The sequence below is a fragment of the Colobus angolensis genome, unplaced genomic scaffold, assembly GCF_000951035.1.
Source record: "Colobus angolensis palliatus isolate OR3802 unplaced genomic scaffold, Cang.pa_1.0 Scaffold8, whole genome shotgun sequence".
NCBI lineage: Eukaryota > Metazoa > Chordata > Mammalia > Primates > Cercopithecidae > Colobus > Colobus angolensis.
In genome coordinates this window covers 18,648,275-18,671,113 of record NW_012121820.1, presented here as the reverse complement: position 1 = coordinate 18,671,113, position 22,839 = coordinate 18,648,275, and the positions used below count along the sequence as shown (strand labels likewise).

Below are 22,839 nucleotides of genomic sequence, written 5' to 3'. Positions count from 1 at the left end.
AAAAAAAAAGACATAAAGAAAGAAAGAAAGAAAAATAAAACAAAGTCAAAATGGTTAATAAAAATAAAAGACTTGAAGATCCTGCTACCCACTGCAAAACAAAGCCAACACTTGTCACAGACTCTGACCATATAACAATAATGTTGAGTCATTAAGTAAGCTATTTCACAATACAGCTCACTTTAAATCACATCATGGGTGTATATACTCTTAATAAATGTCTAAATTTAACATTGAGAGGTCAAATTACATTTTGTCACTGATTTAAAGTCATAATATCAGACCTCTGTTGGAAACGAGGGGGAAATGAGAAGGACAGGGGGCATTACGGAGGGAATAACACACTTCCATGCTAAAACATAATAAAATAAATAAAAACTGCCCTTAAGAATGCAGGCTGGGCGCAGTGGCTCATGCCTGTAATCCCAGCACTTTGGGAGGCTGAGGCGGGCGGTTCACGTGGTGTGATGGGTTCGAGCCGGGCCGGGCTGGTGTGGTGTCATCTCTTCTCTACTTATAATACAAAAATTAGCCGGGCGTGGTGGCGGGCACTTGTAGTCCCAGCTACTCGGGATGCTGAGGCAGGAGAATGGCGTGAACCCGGGAGGTGGAGTTTGCAGTGAGCCGAGATCGCGCCACTGCACTCCAGCCTGGGCAACAGAGCGAGACTCTGCCTCAAAAAAAAAAAAAAAAAGCAAAATATCAGTGTGCCAATCTGTATCCAGGAAAAAAAAAAAAAAAGAATGCAAAATAAACTTTAAAAACTATCTTGTAGTGAAAAAGATTCCTATATTAATTAATCATTTATTGAACAAGTATTAATAAGCACCTACTCTGAATATAGACTGAATCTGTGCAGAAGTTACTACCCTCTGTTTAAGATCAACTCAAGGTGCTCCTCCCAAGTTTGATGTGTCACCCAGGCTGGAGTGCAGTGGTATGATCTCGGCTCACTGCAATCTCTGTCTCCCAGGTTCAAGAGATTCTCCTGCCTCAGTTTCCTGAGTAGCTGGGATTACAGGCACCCACCACCACACCCGGCCAATTTCTTTATTTTTAGTAGAGACAGGGTTTCACCATGTTGGTCAGGCTGGTCTTGAACTCCCGACCTCTAGTGATCCACCTGCCTCGGCCTCCCAAAGTGCTGGGATTACAGGCATGAGCCACCGTGCCTGGCCTGATGATATTCTTAAACCCACAATTTATTATTTAGGTTTTAAGCTTCACAGTACTATCCTTGTCTCTCAGTGATTCCAGTGGCTCATACATAATACTGATTTCTTTTACATATAAGAAAGGCAAATAGGCCGGGCGCGGTGGCTCAAGCCTGTAATCCCAGCACTTTGGGAGGCCGAGGTGGGTGGATCACAAGGTCAGGAGATCGAGACCATCCTGGCTAACACGGTGAAACCCCGTCTCTACTAAAAATATAAAAAAAAAATTAGCCGGGCGTGGTGGCGGGCACTTGTAGTCCCAGCTACTCGGGATGCTGAGGCAGGAGAATGGCGTGAACCCGGGAGGTGGAGTTTGCAGTGAGCCGAGATCGCGCCACTGCACTCCAGCCTGGGCAACAGAGCGAGACTCTGCCTCAAAAAAAAAAAAGAAAGGCAAATAATCCAGCTAGCAAAGTAAAGAAAAAAAGGAGTGTTCAAACCTGGCACCCAGATATCTCTAAAAGGCAAGCATGGAGACAGGACACAGGAAGAAAATGTCACTCACTAGGAGTATCAAATGATAAAGGGCTGAAGCTATCAAGCCTTCCTTATGGAAAATAATAATAATGATTACTACCATTTATTAAGTTCTATAATATGAAACTTGTCACTGTAAGATGCATTTACATTCATTCTCTCTCTCAGAACATTATAACTATCCCTGTTTCACAGAAAAGAAAACACACTCTGAAGAGGTTAAGTAACTTAAGGTTGCACAGTACAGAAGAAAGGGGCTGGAATGAAGCCTGAGCTCCCCCCTTTTTCCCCCATTCTGTGGTAACACAGCACCAAGAACCTCTTCCTGCTAAGTAAGACAAGTAGGAAGGCAACAATACTGTCTGCAGAGTCTCCTTTGAACAGGAGAGTTTCCTAGCTATGATTTCCTCTTCTCAGCCTAAATCTGGGAGGGAAGATTCTTGTTATTCCTGATGCTGACCTCCTGCCAGGTACTGGCAGCTCTGAGCATCCTGTCTCGCTCGCTCTGTTTGGGCCCTCTGACAATGCCAGTTGTGTTTTGGCCTTGTTTCTCCCGCATGGTAGTTTATAAGCTGCTTAGAGTAGATCTGATTTTGAATTAATAAAGACTAGCAGGCACTTGGGCAGGTTTGTCACTCTGGCTGCTATGAAGGAATCCCAAAGGGGATTTTCACACAGCTTGTTTCCCTTACTCTGTCACCAGCTGAGGCCAAGAAAGCAGAGCCTAGATGGCTACATTCAAGCCCCAGCAGTGTGCTAATGAATGAGTTTATTGAACTGTAAGCTGGCACGCTGACCCTTTTCCAGGGCTGTGTACAAGGCTATCTCTACCTGGTTTCCCAAATTCCCTCACCATGAAGCCTAACCCTTCTGGGGGGAGCATGAGGGCCACAGGACAACCTGTGGGCAAACAGACAAGTTGGCTGAGGTACTTCCTGAAGCCATCTCACCTGACAACAGGCCTCCTCCAAGAGCTACACCTGGCCTGCAGCTTGCCTGTCAGATCCACTATAAAGAATAAGCCCCTGGGTAGCGGGTATCAGCGCACTTAGGGTATGCAATGTTGGTAAAATGCTGCTGCATAGGCCTTTGGTTTGGGCAGTAAAGCTACAAGCGTGGGTGTTTTAACACTGCAACTCTGGCTGGGGGAGGATGTGCACATGGCCAGGGCTCACCATGTATAGCAGGCCTGGGGTTGCTGGAATCCAGCAGAAGCCTGAATGCCCTACAGCTACAATAAAAATGCTGTGGTGGTTTTAAAGAGCCTCTGCAGAGGCTGCCAGTGTCTGCCAGTGCAGTTCTCTGGCTGCACTGAGACTGGCACCAGTCTGCTTTCTAACCTCTTCCCATCCCCACACTTTAATTCCTTCTCTTCTTTCCCAAAGGCTTCTTCCCTTCAGCTTACAAAACCGTTCCAGTGTTTCCCCCACTTTAAAATAAAAAACAACTAAATGCTTCCCTTCTAAACTGTTTTTCCCTCAAGTGATCATCCCCTCATTTGAAACTTCTTAAAAAGTAGTTTACAATAACTTCTTTGCCTCTTAATTACTCCTCAATCCTATATAGTCTGTTCTAGCCCCCAGAAGTCCAAGGCAACCCCCCTTCCCCCGTGAACCCATATAATCTGTACATCATCCTGTGCTAGTTTCAAGTTTACCTGTGGCCTCTCCCGGGACACACATAGTGAGCGCCAAGAAACATGGGGCCCATCGTAACAGCTGGTAATCCGTAAATGTTTGCTATGCTCATACGACACGTTCATACTCAGGGGAAGAGACCCCTATCCCCTGACCACCAAATAGGACAACCAGAAAGGAAGCAAAGTGTTTAGAAGGGGTAGGTAACCACAGTTAACTTCAGAGTTGTCTCGGGTCCTCTACTACTAAGTGGCCTGAGACAATTCCTTAAAATTGCCAAAACTGTCTCCCCATTTGCAAAATGAGAGAAGTGGACTAGATCTGTAGTTTTTAAACTGCATTCTGAGTTTCCATGGAACTACCTGAGGGTCTTTTTTTCAGTGGGCATGTTGTGAAGTGAAGCAAGCAGGTCATTCCCACCTCCTTTTATCATATATATCATATTTGGTGGCTGAGCATAAGATTTCATTTTTAAAAAGGACTCTGCTGATAAAAAGTTTGAAAATCACTAGATCCCTCTACCTGGAAGGCTTTTTCATCCACTCTTTCACTTGCTAATTTCTATTCACCCTTTAGGTGTCAATGTAAATGTTCTCTTCAGTGAAGCCTTCCCTGACTGACCCACCCCTAAACTAAATGAGATGCCCAGCTTCTCCCATGTAGCCTTGTCACATCCTCGCCCCACACCTATCACAGCTGTGATTTGTTTAATGTCTCTCTTCTCACCGAAGCCCTAAGAGGGCACGAAATAAATTTGTCTGCTATACACAGTACCTTCAATCAAGAGAATAAATGCCATAATTTTATGAATCTATGTTTAAGTAGGTACTTAAGTATTAATTAATGTTAATTTAAGTATTTAATTAGTTACTTTAGTAGTTATAATTACTAAAGAGGAAAGCAACTTAGTGCTTTGAGTTAGCCAGACCAGCACCTGAATTTCCTCTCCACCACATTCTAACTACTTCTTTGGGAAAGTTCTCTGACTTCCCTAAGCCCCTAATCCCTCATATGTAAAATGAGAATAAAGAAGTTGTGAGCATGTGTGAAATAATGTATGTAAATAAATAAATGATAATATACATAAAACACCTAGTAGTAAGTATATTTATGAAATACCTGACTTTAAAATAACCTTCAAAAACAGACTACATTTTACTCCCTCTCCATCCTACCTTCATTACAGGTATGTTCTAATTTTATTAGTTCCATTCCATTTTATAAAATTAATTTCTGCATTGAGAAGGTACTAGTGCTCCATGACTTCAAAAGGGGAGTCTCTACAAATCTGTTAACACTTACAATGCCAACACAAATTCCAACTATATAAATCTCCCTGCCCAGAAGAAAGGGAATGCTTCATAGCAGAGATAATACCTGAATTGGATACTGAAGGAAAAACAGGAATTTGTCAAGTGGAGAGGAGGGGGAAGGGCCTTCTAGGCAGAAGAAACTTCGTGCAGAAGACTTGATATTTCTACTACATAGTTTTGCTTTTTCTTGCAGAGAAGGGAGTAGTGATGGTAACGATGCCTAGAATAGCAACAAATGAGACTAGTAAAGGCACCATAGGTCACATTTGATCAGATGTGAATGCAGTGATATGAAACTTGTATTTTATTTTATTTTATTTTATTTTCTGAGATGGAGTCTCGCTGTGTCGTCTAGGCTGAAGTGCAGTTGCACCATCTCAGCTCACTGCAACCTCAGCTTCCCTGGTTCAAGCGATTCTCGTGCTTTAGCCTCCTGAGTAGCTGGGACTACAGGTGCCTGCACCATGCCTGGCTAATTTTTTTGTATATTTAGTAGAGACGGGGTTTCCCCATGTTGGCCAAGCTGGTCTTGAACTACTAACCTCAAGTGATCTGCCCATGTCAGCCTCCCAAAGTGCTGGGATTATAACTGTGAGTCACCGGGCCCAGCCAAAACTTGTATTTTATTCTGAGAACAATAGAGAACGTTAAGGAGTGAGTGCGTGTGTGTGCGTATGTGTGTGTTTGTGTGTGTGCTGACCCCATTTGTACTGAGAAGGCCAACAGAATGGGGATAGGGAAGCTAGAGGCCAAAGACCACTTTTCAAGTACAGTTGGTTGCAACTCAGTGTAATCAGTTTAGTGGGTGACATCATCAATGTCTGTTTAAAATGAATTCAAATGAAATAGAAAATATTGGGGGTTCCCTCTCTCGGCCTTGGAGCCTCCCTCCCTCAGTCTCTGTACAGAGGAGCTGCTTCTTTCTTCCTACCCCCTTCTTTCTTGCCTATTAAACTCCTGCTCCTTAAAACTAAAAAAAAAAGAAAGAAAGAAAAGAAAGTATCAGAGATTACCTGACATTATAAGGATAAATTTTACAGAACTTTTGTACCAGATTCATGTGTCCATTCATATGTCCATTCTGGTCACAAAGTAACATGCATTTGTTACTATTGGTCAGGGTCAAAAAAAGTTTGAGTTAGGTGACTGAGCAGGTGAAGGGTTGAGGGAAGAGACAAAGGAGGGCTCCCAGGTTTCTGATGTAGGCATGATGCCAGTGGCCAAGACAGGGAATAGGGGAGGAGGCCTGCTTTTATCAAGTCCACGTGGGGATGCTGGACAGCGCAGACAGCGGCCTCTCTCAGCATTTTTTTAGCAGCCACAGTCAACACTAATCTAGTTCAGCAAAGACAATGAACACATAGTCATTGCAGCTGCAAGCTCAAGTGAATATACAACTGATAAGGGTCCTCTAGGAGATGGAGGGCGTCCCAGTCCTAAATCGCAAACCACAGAAAAACTGTGAAACTAAAAAAAAGCAGACAGGATAAGTGAAACACCATTTCCTCCAGGGAACTAACAGGGTGTGAGAAATCTTGTACTTATTCTAAGAGTCAACAGGGAACCCTTACCCTTGGGAACCTAAGCAAACCTTCTGAAATGTCAGCCACCAGGGTATTTTTGTTTATTAAGAGTTTGTTTGGTTTTGGTTTTGTTTGGGGGAGGAGGCGTTATTTCTACTTTTCTAACTGTTTTCTAAGCCTCCTACCCCACCCTACACTACCACCTCGAAGAGGTACTTCAACCCCTACGCCTCCAGCAAGTCCACTGAGTCCTGTAACCTTGATGTGGCTATCCTTTGGTTACCCTCCTGGAGCTTCAGGCTAAAAGAGCAGGGCCAATAGAACATGGCTTGGGGTGGATCCATCATTCCTCCTGACTGCCTGCCCCGCCCCCCGTCCCCCTCCATTCCATTAGAAGAAAGAGTTCTCCAATTCTTGGAGTATCACAGCACAACTGAGCCCCAAACTAACTACTTTCCTGGTGACCCTTCCACTACATTCCTCAGTAAACCTGCCCCAGACACGTCAGGCAATTGGCTGCCCTCAAATACTCCATGTTCTTGTACATGTTCTATCTTTTGTTCCCAATATTTCCTCAACCTAAAATGCCCACCCTTTCTCTGACAGAAATTCTAGTCACTCTTCGTGGTGCATCTCAAATGTCACCTCTACCACAAAGCCACTTTTTATCCAACACTCCACCCCATCACCAAATCTGGATTTAGTGACACCACTTTGTGCTTCCACTGCATCTGCCTGTGTCTTGGGCACAGCATTTCTTTCACTGTCGTGCATTATAGGCAATCGTGCTTTTATGTCGTCTGTTTTCCACTAGACTTAACATTTCTTGAAGATCCAGACACAGAGCCTGTATCTGATTTGCCCAAAAGAAACGACCAGAAAAGAACACATGTCATACCCTTCTCTCCCACATCCCATGGTCCTGCACACACAGGAAGTCCTCAAGAACAGTGTGCTGATTCAAACTGAAAAGCTACAGATTCTTTCCACCAAAACCTGCAGACCATCAGAACTAGGGGAGAGAAAGAGTGGAAGGGGAATCAAGCGTAGATTTGAAGCAGACAGCTTCCCTCTCTCGATTGAACTAGGGGTGGTACACCCTACTCCTCAGAAATTAAACCAACCTCAGCAAGCAAGATTCAGCAGGCAGTTTGGAAACTTTAAAGAACTATAAGTAGTTTCAAGGTTCTCCCAGCTGCTGTTAGTCAGGTATTGACCTTGGGATGTGGTCACAGGGATTATATATTTTATTTTGCCATCCACTCCCTCTAACACTGATACCTCTAGCTATATGGGCAATAAAGAGTCTTTCATACAGGTTCTGAATATTATCTTTGAGTTCCTCTGGGAACACCCTAGCCTTCTTGCAACCCTCCCACCTTTCCAGTGAGTAATTTTACAGTGCCACCTCTGCCATCCTCCTCTCCTGAAAAAGCACTTTTTCCCCTCAATATATCCAGCTTCCCTCTCTGAACGCTATGCCCTAAGCTTCACCATTGAGACAATAGGAAGGCAGTATGCCTTCTAAGCTACCTGATGCGTGGCACATTTCAAAGAACTAACAGGTAGAAGTATAAGGGTTTTGACAGTTGCAGCCTCCTTTGTGATCCTATAAGTACTTCTCACTCATATTTATTATATAACTTAGGCATTCTGATTTATAATTGACCATTTTACACAACATAGCTCCCTCACTTGACTGTAAGCTTCTTGAGAACTATTCCGTAGTTCCCACAAAGTGCCTAGGACATGGTGTGCACTTAATAAACTACTGCTTAGAAAAAGATAGCATAGGCTGGGCACGGTGGCTCACGCTTGTAATCCCAGCACTTTGGGAAGCCAAGGCAGGTGGATCACTTGAGGTCAGGAGATTAACACCAGCCTGGCCAGGATGGTGAAACCCTGTCTCTATAAAAATACCAAAAAATCATCTGGGTATGGTGGTGGGCTCCTGTAATCCCAGCTACTCAGGGGGGCTGAGGCACGAGAATCACTTGAACCCAGGAGACGGAGGTTGTAGTGAGCCACAATTGCACCACTGCACTCCAGCCTAGGCAGCACAGTGAGACTATGTCTAAAAAAAAAAAAAATGAAAAAAAAAAGCATAAAATAAACTGCCACCTTAGGCCCCCTAAGCCAAACTCAGTGTAACTGTGTGAGTACAGAGGAAGAAACATTTCAGAGGTGAGCAAAACCAAAAAGTATATAGTAGTCAGTTGTGCGATGCAAAGGCTCAGCTGAAGGCAGTCTCAAACAAGGGTTCTTTTGACAGGGCAGCCATTCCCATGTTCCTCAGATACTCACTATGGTCAAAGTAGTAAACTTAGTTCTCCAGAATTTACTTTCCCAAGATCTGGCAGTTCAATAAATACATTCCCCAGCCCCCCACTTCAACGACTCTCCTATATCCTTCTGACCTTTAATACTGTGTAACGTTAGATGAAAAATTGATTTTTTTGGCTACTTATTTCACAGCTGAAGAAAAAATATACTGTTTAAGGTGTTAAATATTTTTACATGTAACAAGCCTGGCATGAAGCTAACCTGTATGCACATTTGAGAGGCACAGGCGTAAATGTCAGTGCTGTAATTTGTTATAGGTTTCTGATGACCAGCAATGAAAATGACCACGGATTCTCACAATTCAAACCACTTTTACGTAAATGTGAACTTTCCTAAAACAGCCAAGGGAGAGAAAACTTTCCATCCAAGCTCATAGCGTCTCTTAAGAGATACTGATAGCATTGTTCACTGGGTTAGGTGTTCTTTGAAAAAATCCTACAAATATTAGTTTTCTTCTGGGCCTATGCTTTGACCTTTAATAAAAATGTGCTTCAAGACACCAGTTATTAAAATGAAAGGAAAAGTTTTTAACACCTGAACAACTGCCATTTCATATAATCAGCCCTGCTGAGGGCTATACCTTACAAGTCAACAGTGTTTAAAAAAAATACATTTAGTGACTTCATTTAAATTGCTCACTTACCAGACGTGGAGTAGGGTTATAAGAAACCATGAATTGAATGTATCAGGCATCTGACACCCTAGAAAATAACAATAAGGTATAAGTCTGTGAGGGTTTAAAGGAGGCATATTGACCATATTTTAAACATTGGCAGGCATGGTACTTACAGCGCTCTCTGATTATGCTATTGCAGAAAAGTCCAGTAGAACAATAGGGAGAGACCATGGGATAAAAGAATATTGAATCATAGTGTGCCAGGAGTAAAAGAAAAAAAAAGGATGGATGTGGTGGTTCACACCTGTAATCCCAGCACTTTAGGAGGCCAAGGTGGGCGGATCACCTGAGGTCAGGAGATCAAGACCAGCCTGGCCAACATGGCAAAACCCCATCTCTACTAAAAATACAAAACTTAACCAGGCATGGTGGTGGACACCTGTAATCCCAGCTACTCAGGAGGCTGAGGCAGGAGAATTACTTGAACCCGGGAGGCAGAGGTTGCAGTGAGCCAAGATCAAACCACTGCACTCCAGCCTGGGCAATAGAGTGAGACTGTCTAAAAAAAAAAAAAAAACATTGAATTCAGTCTGACCACCAGCCTTCTAGTTCTAGCCCTGTTACCAGCTTGTTATGTGGCCTCGGACAAATCACTTCTGCCCTTTGAGTCTTGGTTTTCTCACCTTGCGGAATGTGGCCTAGATTATTTCTATGGTTCCTTCTAGCTTCCGTGTGATTCTACAGTATTTTCCCTCCATGGGCTTGAATTCTGAAAAGCTAGGCAAACATTCCCTCACTTTTTTCACTTGGGATCCACTGAGAGGCTTACGTCTTTCTAGTATCCTTTTCCTGTCTTCTTTCTGTAAGGTGCTTCCCAATGTGCTATGGATATGGGTGTGCTAAATGATTTGCCCAAATGACCAGGAGCTGGGTGCAGTGGCTCACACCTGTAATCCCAGCACTTACGGAAGCTGAGGCGGGTGGATTGCTTGAGACCAGGAGTTTGAGACCAGCCTGGGAAACATAGTGAGACCCCGTCTCCACAAAAAAATACAAAAATTAGCTGGGCATGGTGGCATGCGCCTATAGTCCCAGCTCCTTGGGAGGCTGAGGTGGGAGGATCACTTGAGCCACGGAGGTGGAGGTTACAGTGAGCCAAGATCATATCACTGTACTTGAGCCTGAGTGACAGAGCAAGACCCTGTCTCAAAAAAAAGAAAAAAGAAAAAAGAAAAAGAAAAGATCAGGTGAAAAAAGTCAGGGCTCTAAGGAGCTGCAGCTCAATAAGAAAGCATATTGTATTTAGTGAAAGGCTGTTCATCACCCCCCAGAAATAACAAAACTGGGAAGGGTTTCTCCTTGGTTTCAGATCCCACAAATTAGTTCTGTGCCCAGACATCAAAGCCTCTCAATCCTCACTCAGCTAAGAAAAGCCTCCTGCTGGATGAGGAGTCTCCCACTGAATGTGCCCTCCTTATTACATAACAGGGAGAAAAGCCAGAGCAAGAGGAAGATGCAAAAAGAGAATAAATAAGTGGGGAATGTGGGCCCTTATGGTAGAATCTGTCCTTTGGGGCAATGACTCAAGAAAGAAGCACTATCCTCTGCTTTTCAGCAACCATCAAGGTATACGAGGTACTAAATGATAACAAAGAGGGGTCACTAGGAGATAAAACATAGGCCGGGACCCCCGTGAGGTACATTAACAGCACCAGTAATAAAGAGCTGTAATTCACTGCGGGCTTACCACATGCCAGATGTTCTACTGGGTTCTTTACATCCATGAGCTCAATGAATCCTCCCAACAACCCCGAGGTAGGCATTGATATCCCAAATTGACAGGTAAGAAAACTGACTCAGAGAGACCAAGACAATTGCTGTTCAAGGTCACACAGCTATGAAAAGAGACACCTGAGATCAAATTCAGATCTACTTGATTCCAAACACTGTGTTCTTAATCCCGCTCTAACAGCCTCTCTAACACCACTATCAGAAACTAACACTCACTAAGAGCCCATCTGCATACCAGATCTACTGCAAGCCATGTCAATACATTATCTCACTCAATCCTCACTTTAACCCTGGAGGGAAGCATTATACTTCTCATTTTAGAGATGAGGAAACAGACTCAAACTAAGTAACATGTGGGCAGCCACAATATTAATAAGCTAGTGGCAGGGCTGCAGTTTGAATCCAAGTCTGTCACAAAGTGACACCAAAATACTTTGGTGAGCTTACTGGGAGGTGCCGAGCAGCTGTCAAGTTGACTTCCTCTCAGAGCCCAGCAGGAGGGAGCTGAAGGCTCGTCTGGCCAGTCATACAGCTATTAAGACACATGCCATCTGAGAATGGGCCAACCACCCTCCACCTAGACGAGAATAGCCCTGAGAAACTCTCAAGCCCGGATCTGAAGTTGGGTCTTTTTTGGATGCTAGAACAAAACATTAAAAAGAAAAATTTTCTTGGAAGTCTGTCTTTCAATCTGGAAAATGAAATTTGGCTGCTTCTAAAGGACAATCTGTTCAATTGCTACCTCTACATCAAAGCTTCTCAGCAGCCTCTAGGAGCCTTTCCAATTTTCTCAGAGAGGGAATCAGTTCTTGGGTTGGAAAGCACAGACAGACAGACAGGCCAGCAGCTGGACGTGGGTCACAATTTCCCCTTCTGGGGTCACCTCAGGGCTGAGGGTGGGAAAAGTGCTGGCATATGATTGAGTCCCTATACACATTGGTGTCAGAACAGAAACCCACAGGGTAAAGCCCTAAAAAGTAACACCAATGACTGTTGACTGTGAACTATGCAAAAATACAGTAGATTCTTTAGTTCAGTGAAATGCATTTAAACATTTCAAAGTTAAAACCTGCTGTAGTACTTTGCCACGATCACACTCTTGCTCCAATGCACATTCAGTGCTTCAGTTTCTGAAACTAGGCACTTTCTTGACATCAAGTTGGATACAATTAAATAGTTCATTACTGTTATGGGAAGGCAGCATAACACAGTTGTACATTTAATGTGGGGTCAGACTGCCTGATTCAATACTTTGACTCTACCTCTCACTCACTATGTGACACTGGGTAAAATTACTCAATTTTCTTCTCTGTAAAAATGAGAAAAACAAGATAACTGACCTTGTAAGATTTTTGTGAGAATGAGATAAGGCCTATAAAATGTTTAGCAAAATGGTTACTATTAAGTTAGTAGGTACTCAATAAATATTCACTATTGTTGGTTTTCAGCCAATTATTTAAATAGAATTGAAATTATCTTTGAAAAACCTCATTAATTATTTCAGACTGTATCAGTGATAAACCTCAACCACAGACTCAGAATGTATTCATTAAAGAACCTCCTCTCCAAGGTCTCCAGTCTCTTAAGGGTTGAAGACAAAGCAGTCTGCAGACAACTCTGTGGAATTAAACAGGAACTCTACTGACTGACCACCTCTGCTCCAAAGTGCTCTTCAGAGCAGAACATCTCTAAAAGACCAGTCAGCAAACCGCTGTGTTATTCATCAGTGCAACACGCTCAGACAAAAGACATCCTCAAAATATCTAAGAAACAGCGGGCGGCTGAATTCTCAGGACTCCAAAAGTTAAGCCCTAAAATACCACAAGTCCAAGTGAGCAATGACCACTTTAAAAAGTACAATCTTGGGAAGCAATATATATATTGCTTTCTCTTGTTTCGTTTCTTTTTTTTTTTTTTTTTGGCCCAGGCTGGTCTTGAACTCCTCAGCTCAAGGGATCCTCCTGCCTCAGCTTCCTAAACTGCTGGGATTACAGGTGTGAGCCACTGCACCCAGCCCTTCTCTTATTTCAAACCTGTCTCACCTACTCTTTAGAATCCAAGCCACAGGAAAGTCAATGTAATTATTTTAAAGATATTTGTAATCTTCTGCCTCCAGATGGCATATTCTAGATTTGTTCTCTTTTTATTCACTAGCCACAGTTTGGAAGCACTTTGGTTTGATACGAAAACTTAATCTACCCACAAATGACTAAGATGGGCCACAATAGAACGTAATAAAAATGAACATGCTATAGGTCTCAAAAGTAAATTCTCAAACTGAGTCTCAGAAAACCTCAAGAGTGGCGTTACTGAAAAATTTACTTTCTCCCTAGGTAACTACTTCAAAGGCTAAGCTAGGACAAAGCTCACCAATAGGTACACACTATAGTTAGTATAAACATCAGTTTCCAATACCAATAGAAAATCTCACAGAGATAGTTTGCATTTAAATATGACAAAATACAGAAAATATTAAAATGTATTACATTTTCTAATTTGCAATTACACTCATTCACAGGCAATATGTTATAGTGGAAAAATCCCTGGATTTTAAACCAGACAACACAGGTTCAAGGCTTGGCTAGGCAACCCTGGGTGAGTCACTTAGCCTCTTTGAGGCTCAACTGTTTCTGAAAACAAAATAAAACAAAATGAAAATAATACAAGCCCTTCCTAGCCCACAATATTTTGTAACTCCTAAGTGAGACAAATGTAAAAGCATACTATGTGAGCTAATAGTATAAAAGTTACTTATAAACTTTTCTTAAGTTTTATAAGTAGTTTACAACAGGCTATGAATTGAAACACGATATGTTAAATATACAAAAAGTCTTATTATTCAATACTATAATATTAACTGAAGAACCTTCAATAATGAACAGCTGGCCAAGACAAAGATATCTAGTAAACATCCTTTCAAAATAATTCTAAGAAATGTCTGAGTTATTTATTGAATCAAATATAAAACAGACATTAAATAGATGTCTGAGGATGAGGGTTGTTTTTTTTTTGTTTTTGTTTTTGTTTTGTTTTTTTGAGACAGAGTCTTGCTCTGTCGTCCAGGCTGGAGTGCAGTGGTGTGATCTCGACTCACTGCAACCTCTGCCTCCCGAGTTCAAGTGATTCTCCTGCCTTGGTCTCCTAAGTAGCTGGGATTAGCCCACCACCATGCCCAGCTAATTTTATTGTATTTTTAGTAGAGAGAGGGGTTTCACCCTGTTGGCCATGCTGGTCTCGAACTCCTGACCTCAAGTGATCCACCCGCCTCAGACTCCCAAAGTGCGGGGATTACAGGCTTGAGTCACCATGCCCAGCCTGAGGATGAGGTTTCAAAAAGACCTGATGAAAAATACTTCACACACGGATTCACTAAGGCACTTAAGGAAAAAAAAAAAAAGGCCAGGCGCAGTGGCTCAAGGCTGTAATCCCAGCACTTTGGGAGGCCGAGACGGACAGATCACGAGGTCAGGAAATCAAGATCATCCTGGCTAACACGGTGAAACCCCGTCTCTGTTAAAAAATACAAAAAACTAGCCGGGCGAGGTGGCGGGCACCTGTAGTCCCAGCTACTCGGGAGGCTGAGGCAGGAGAATGGCGTAAACCTGGGAGGCGGAGCCTGCAGTGAGCTGAGATCCGGCCACTGCACTGCAGCCTGGGGACAGAGCGAGACTCCATTTCAAAAAAAAAAAAAACCAGGCTGGGCATGGTGGCTCATGCCTATAATCCCTGCACTTCAGGAAGCTGAGGCAGGATCACTTAAGGCCTACGACCAGGAGTTCGAGACCAGCCTGGGCAACATAGTGAGACCCTGTCTCTACAAAAAATAAAAATAAACAAATTACCCAGGCATAATGGCATGTGTTTGTAGTCCCAGGGACTCAGGAGGCTGAGGTGGGAGGGCTGCTTGAGCCAGGAGTAAAAGGATGCAGTAAAAGGGCTAGAGGCACTGACTCCAGCCTAGGTGACAGAGCAAGATCATCTCTAAAAAAAAAGAAAAAGAAAAAAAGTAGTTTCTAATATTAATAGCTTCATCAAGTAGAGAAAAAATATTTTTTCCTTTTGGACTAACTTATCCTAGACTAACAAAGAAGCAGGAAAATATTCTTTCCAGGTTATGAATAAAGAAGAAATGAAAGGTGGACATTAAATTGGAATTATAATTCAGTATGGTATTTTAGTTTTTGGTATCAATCTGCTGAGACAGTAAAATAAACAAAATGATTTGTATTTATTTGATTTTTAAAAACCAAAATAGGCCAGGCCCCATGGCTCACACCTGTAATCCAGAACTTTGGGTTGGGAGGTCAAGAAAGGTGGATCATGTGAGGCCAAGAGTTTGAGACCAGCCTAGTCAACATAGCCAAACCCTGTCTCTACTAAAAAAAATACAAAAATTAACTGGGCATGGTGGCGCGCACCTGTAGTCCCAGCTACTCAGGAGGCTGAAGCACAAGAATCACTTGAAACTGGGAGGTGGAGGAAGCAGTGAGTCAAGATGGCGCCATTCCACTGAAACCTGGGCAATAGAGCAAGACTCAAAACAAGTCTCAAAAAACAAGATGAAACAAAAAAATAGTTATTAAATAACCAAAATTGCATCCAGCTTTCTTCACTGCTGTGAACACAAGTATATGTAAATATTTGCTGCTAGAGAAAAATCTCAAATGTACACATTTAGGTGTATGCTGCTTTGAGGATGTGACTATTACCACAGAAGTACACAACATACATTTCCTTTCAAAATCTGTGGAAATGGAAATGATTTAATCTCTCCCAATTACAAGTACCTGCTTTAATTAACTTTGTTAATAATATAACTGTTTACAGCATCAAAATTAATACTGTGATAACAATCAACGGCTTCTGATAGTCTAAACCAGCAAAACCCTTTTGGAGAGCAGTTAATCAATGAGGTAAACATAATAAAATTATATGTGCCTTTTGACCCAATCATCTTTTAACATGAGAAAAAATCATAATTAATCCAGGATTAATTATGGATTAATTTTAATTAATCCAGGATTAATTAAAACAAAACTTAAAAACAAAAGAGGAATAGCTGGCCAAAAGTCCATGTCAAAATGCTAAGTAAAACATCCAGAATGGGCCAGGCACAGTGGCTCACGCCTGTAATCCCAGCATTTTGGGAGGCCAAGGAGGGTGGATCACATGAGGTCAGGAGTTTGAAACCAGCCTAGCCAACATGGTGAAACCCCATGTCAACTAAAAATGCAAAAATTACCTGGGTGTGGTGGCACATGCCTATAATCCCAGCTATTCGGGAGGCCAAGACAGGAAAATCGCTTGAACCTGGGAGGTGGAGAGGGAGGTTACACTGAGCCAAGATCGCACCACTGCACTCCAGCCTGGGCAACAGAGCAAGACTGTGTCTCAAAAAAAAAAAAAAAATCCAGAATGTAAAACAGAATATGTTTACTATGAATACTCTTATGTAGAAAGATGCACATGTGCACAAGGAAGATAATGTCAAAGTACCGTTTGTTTGTTTTTTCAAAATAAGCAAAATGTTTTATTTATAGGATCCTTTTGCTCTCTGTTTACTCTATTAAAAAAGAAAAGCAGCTGGGTACAGTGCCATGTGCTTTTAGTCCCAGCTACTATTCAGGAGGCTGAGTGGGAGGACTGCTTTAGCCCAGAAGTTTGAGGCCAGCCCGGGCAACACAGCAAGACCCTGCCTCTAAAGAAATATATACAATAATTTTTTTAAAGAGAAAAATAGGCAGTTTGGATTATATGCTTTGTGCAGAAAAAACTGTTTCACTAGGGACTAAAAAAACCTACTCTATTAAAACACAATCATAAAAATGAAATGTAGATTTGTTCTCCTTCTCAGTACTATCAAACAATAACTTACTTAGAAAGAATTCCTCGAAGTCAGTTTTCTCCACACAGCTAGTATACATGCGCAGGGCAGCAATCTTAATCTTCTAGACAAAGAGAATAAAACCAAACTCAAGACATGACCAAGTGGATGTTCTATTTCCATTAGACATGGGTCACAGAATCTTATATTTCTTCAACTAGAAGGAAGGGTCCAAACCTCTCTCTAGGTAATTTAAACCAATACAAATATTTTTTTGTTGTCTTAGAGCTTAGCCATTCATACAGACTTCACACAATTTTCATATTTTAGGACTTCAGCATGAAAACCTCAGAAAGGCTTTTCCAATATTTAAATGAAATCTCTCATTTAACTCCAACCTACTTCACCATATTTGTGCCTCTAAATCACTGTTCAGCATTATCCACATTAACTCTTTAGAATCTGAAATCCTTTACAGAAAAAAATTACACATTCTTCTGGCCAAAATCAAACAAAAACCCTCAAGCCTTTAATCTTTCCTCAGAGGCACTACTATCTATTCTATAAATCTCTGGGCAATGGAATAAGAGGTATCTTTTTTCCAGATTTTATTTAGTTTTATAGTTTGCTGATTAACATTGTATCTGTAAATAAGGGTTTCTAATGAGTGCAAAATACAAGAATCAAACTTTTACTATTCCCAAAGCACTAGGAATTCTCTTAGGCTTTTGATATGAGTGGTGGTTTTAATTTATTCACTGAGCTGTATACTTAAGATCTGTATATTACACTGTATATAAATTATGCCTTAATAAAAATAAATCTAAAAATAAACTATTTAAGAGTTGACTTATAGGTCTGAAGACAAACTCAGCACTATAGGAACAGGTATTTTAAGGACTTCCAAACATTTCATTAAGGATATAACTAAATAGGCCGGGCGCAGTGGCCCAAGCCCAGCACTTTGGGAGGCCGAGACGGGCGGATCACGAGGTCAGGAGATCGAGACCATCCTGGCTAACACGGTGAAACCCTGTCTCTACTAACAATACAAAAAACTAGCCGGGCGAGGTGGCGGGCGCCTGTAGTCCCAGCTACTCAGGAGGCTGAGGCAGGAGAATGGCGGGAACCCGGGAGGCGGAGCTTGCAGTGAGCTGAGAGCGGGCCACTGCACTCCAGCCTGGGTGACAGAGCGAGACTCCGTCTCAAAAAAAAAAAGGATATAACTAAGTAAATGAGCACATCAACAAGGCTTCTAGAAGCCGATTTTTTCTTAAAACAACAGGGAAAGTTACAAACTCAAATATGCATAGACTAAAAACAAATGTGTACAGGCTGAGAATGACCTAGTAACTGAAGAAAAACCAATCTAGAACTTAGTGGAGCTATGATATTAAGGTTTAAAGTCACCAAGAACATACTATACCCAAAACTATATAATGTTCATATTTTTCTATATTCTCTAGAGTTAAAGCAAGTGTCTCTGATGGGTAGAAATACCCATAACAAATTAAGGAATGATTACGTCTCTGATTGTAATTAAGATATTTTATATGATAATTTGAGATGTCATATTTTTAAGAGCTTCCAGTCTAAAGTTAATACAGAGGAAAACAGGACATATAGAAATAGACAATAGAAATCAGATATCCCTATCTGGGGAGTAAGTCAGCATTAGAAGCCCACATTTAAACAAAACCCATGATGAAACACTAGAAAAGAAAAACAAATTAAACCTAAAAGCAAGCAGAAAGAATGATATAGTAAAGAGCAGAAATCAACAAAACTGAAACAGAAAAATAAAATATTGAAAATCAAAGCCAGGTCAGGCGTGGTGGCTCATGCCTGTAATCCCAGCACTTTGGGAGGCCGAGACAGGCAGATCAGCTGAGCCAAGAAGTTGGAGACCAACCTGGGAAACACGGCAAAATGTTTCCATCTCTACCAAAAATACAAAAATTAGCTGGCCATGGTGGTGCGTGCCTATAGTCCCAGCTGCTCAAAAGGCTGAGACAGGAGAATCGTTTGAACCTGGGAGGCAGAGGTTGCAGTGAGCCGAGATCGTGCCACTGCACTCCAGCCTGGGTGACAGAGCGAGACTCCGCCTCAAAAAACAAAATTTTTTTTTCAATAAAATTGATAACCTATAAAACTGATCAAGGAAAAAAAAAAAAAGCCCAAAACACATAAGATACAAATTTTCAATATCAGGAATCAGAGAGCAGACATCACTACATATCCTGAAGACATTAAAAGGATAATAAGGGAATACTATGAACAACTTTACTCCAATGAATGTGATTACTTAGATGAAACGGACAAATTCCTTGAAAGATACAAACTATCAAAGCTCACTAAAATAAATAACATGAATAGTCTTGTATCTATTAAATAAATTGGATTTGTGGTTAAAAACCTTCCCACAATGCAAACTGCAGACCCAGATAGCATCACTAGAGAACTGTACTGAACATCTAAAGAAATGCTACGAAATCAGCTGGGCGCGGTGGCTCACGCCTGTAATCCCAGCACTTTGGAAGGCTGAGGCGGGTGGATCACGAGGTCAAGAGATTGAGACCATCCTGGCCAACATGGTGAAACTCCATCTGTACTAAAAATATAAAAATTAGCTGGGCGTGGTGGTGTGCGCCTGTAGTCCCAGGCTAAGGCAGGAGAATGGCTTGAACCCAGGAGGCGGAGGTTGCAGTTAGCCGAGATCGCGCCACTGCACTCCAGCCTGGCGACAGAGTGAGACTCCATCTCAAAACAAAAAAGAAAAAGAAAAAAAAGAAATGTTACGAAATCTACACAAACTCTGCCAGAAAACAAGAAGAAAGGATATTTCCCAGCTCATTCAATAAGGCCAACCTTATCCTGATATCAAAACCAAGGTCATTAGGAGAAAACAAAACTACAGAACAATAGCCTTCATGAACACAGATGCAAGATTCCTTAAGAAAATATTTTAAAATTAAATCCATCAATATTTTTAAAAGGACAATATATCATAATCCAGTGAAATTTATCCCAGGAATGCAAAGATAATTCAACACTGACAAATCAATCAGTTTCACCATATCAACAGACAAAAAAAAAAAAAGCCTGTTTAATTTTGTTAACACTTGCAGTTCTAGGAAGTATTTGACCACAGAACACATCTTGGGAAGCACTGGTCTGTGCCATTACCAAACTAATGATAATCTAATAATATCACGATCCTAATAATTTGGCCTTGACAGGTCTACTCCTATCCTTAAGACAGGGAGTTCAGGACATCTGCCCCAGCTCCTCGCTTCATCCAATAATTCACTGAGTACATAACTCAGTGCCTGGCACTGATCTGGATGATGAGAATAGAGCAGTAGACAAAACAGACAAAAATCCCTGTTCTGACAGAGCTTATGGCCCAGTTCAGCTATAGACAAGCATGTAACTTTAAAATTTCTAATCACCTATTTCTTGATCTTATTTTTTTTAAACTTGTAGTCTCCTTCAGATTCCTATATATAAAATCCTCTGGGTTCATAATTAATCACCTTGCCTGGAGACTTGCCTTTAAGGTCCAAGGCCCAAGACTTTCCTTTAGAAGGAAGCTTCCCCAACAACACGTTTGTGAAAAAGCATTCATCACAAACAATGAAGACTTCACCAGATTGGCCAGAGTATGTTTTCAGTGCTCATGCTATGGCAATCAGGAGCATTTTATAGTTCTTCACTTTTCCTGCTGCAAGGCCAAGCCTTTATACTTGGATGAGCCATTTTCCTGGACAAATCTCTAAAGCAAGTCCCTTAAGACTATCACACAGAGATTAGAAATAATAACTTGAGGAAAGAACTTCTTCAAGAATCATGCACGGATCTGAGTTAAGGAGGTAGGGGACTGAATTTTCAACCAGTCAATACAAGTTGTCTGGTCCTTGGATGACTTCATATTTATTTCATTTTAACTTTAGAAGACTTCATCAGTCATTTTTTACTTGAGTAAAAGAGAGGCACCTTGAACAGCTTTAGGAAATGAAAATCTGCTCTCCTACGAACTGATGCATTTTTTAACATCCTACAGGATGAAAAACAAATCTAGTAAAAGGATTGCATTAACAGCTATGTAAGAGTTTGAAAGGGCCTGGCGAGGTGGCTCACGCCTGTAATGTGAGCACTTTGAGAGGCCGAGGCGGGCGGATCACAAGGTCAGGAGTTCTGAGACTAGCCTGGCCAAGAGACCAGGCTGGCCAATATGGTGAAACCCCCTCTCTACTAAAAATACAAAAATTAGCTGGGCGTGGTGGTGGGCACCCGTAATCCCAGTTACTTGGGAGGCTGAGGCAGGAGAATTGCTTGAACCCAGGAGGCAGAGGTTGCAGTGAGCCAAGATCGCGCCACTGTACTCCATCCAGCCTGGACAACAGAGCGAGACTCCAACTCAAAAAAAATAAAAAGAGTTAGAAGGGTCTTTTAAATCATTTGAACCTTCTATTGTCTACTGGAAATCCTTCTACAGCATTCTTGATTCACAGTCAACCATCTGGGCCTCTGTTCAAACAAGACCAACGACCTTGTAAGGCTACCTATCCCACCGGAGGACAATTCTTGTTAGATTCTTATTTTGCTAAACTTAAAATCTGCTTCACGTAACATTCATTGAACATTATTCTGCCCACTGGAATACCTTCTTTTTTTCACAGTTGCCCTTCAAATACCTGAGAAGAATCATCCTGTCTTCTCTTTTCCAGGCTAAGCATCCCTATTTCCTTTAACCATTCTTAACAGTTTCTAAAGCTTTCATAAGGCTCACTGCCTACCTCTGAATACATTCCAGTTTGTCAGTGTCCTTCAGAATAGGAGCAACTTTTTGGCTTAATGCTCATATGGAAACCTATTCTATGGCATGTGACTGAGTTGGGTAAATATTGTCCCTATCTTACCTGATACTGCATATAAAGATAATTTTTAAAAATGATGATTCCAGGATACTCACATAGGTAAGGAAAAGCTACATTTAAGATCCTAAATATGATTACAGAACATGGGAGTAATACATGAAAACATTAAAGAAAAAGAGAAAAGATAGCTGATACTGCTGATGTGGACAGACATGCAGTTATTTTACTTCCTAATCAAATACATGTGAAAACACAAAACAAATAATTTTGCCAGTGCAATCCAATGAAAGTGTATTGATCTGAATCAACATTGCTGAAAACGGTTTTGTTTTTCAAAATGAAAAGTTACACATACATTTTCACATCTCAATTACACTAGAATGTCATACTTTGATACTGTGATGTAACAAATTTTAAAATGAAGGTTACAGGCTGGGCACAGTGGTTCATTCCTATAATCCCAGCACTTTGGGAGGCCAAGGCAGGTGAAATCACTTGAGGTCAGGAGTTCGAGACCAGGCTGGCCCAACATGGTGAAACCCCAACTCCAGTAAAAATACAAAAGTCAGCCACGTGTGGTGGCATGCACCTGTAGTCCCAGCTACTTAGGAGGCTGAGGCAGGAAAATTGCTTGAACCTGGGAGGTGGAGGTTACAGTAGGCTGAGATCGCACTACTGCACTCCAGCCTGGCTAACAGAGTGAGACTCTGTCTCAAAAAAAATAAAAATAAAATAAAATAAAATAAAATGAAGGTTATAGAAAGTACAATTATCACATTACAAAGGAGTTTTAAAATGCAAACCTCAGGGATTTAGTTGATATCACAAGGGAACCAAGACAAATCAGAGGCTAACTTAGGATAAAAGAGTGAAGGAATTTTCCTGATGATTTAGTAATCCTCCAAATGACAGTCAATTTTCCCTCTAGAATCATTAAAAAACAGCCTATACAAAACATATGGTAGCAACCAAGTGGAACCCAATCACCAAGAAATGAATAAAACTGTAAATGTTTCTCTTTTCTCTTTTCTTTTTTTTTTTTTTGAGACGGAGTCTCGCTCTGTCGCCCAGGCTGGAGTTCAGTGGCGCGATCTCGGCTCACCACAAGCTCCGCCTCTCGGGTTCCCGCCATTCTCCTGCCTCAGCCTCCCGAGTAGCTGGGACTACAGGCGCCCGCCACCTCGCCCGGCTAATTTTTTTTATTTTTTAGTAGAGACGGGG

General features: G+C 41.6%; 1 protein-coding gene across 4 annotated transcripts in view; it reads right to left on the bottom strand.

Annotated features, from left to right (window-relative positions):
- LOC105502553 (ubiquinol-cytochrome-c reductase complex assembly factor 1) overlaps positions 1 to 22,839 on the bottom strand; it is a 109,211-nt gene that overhangs the window by 54,046 nt on the left and 32,326 nt on the right. For all 4 annotated transcript variants that reach the window (XM_011929159.1, XM_011929160.1, XM_011929162.1 and 1 more), the window contains 2 exons: positions 16,790 to 16,862; positions 9,151 to 9,208 (listed from right to left, as the gene is read on the bottom strand). In XM_011929159.1, coding sequence (XP_011784549.1) covers positions 9,151 to 9,208; positions 16,790 to 16,862 — 131 coding nt within the window. The remainder of the gene's footprint in view (positions 1 to 9,150; positions 9,209 to 16,789; positions 16,863 to 22,839) is intronic.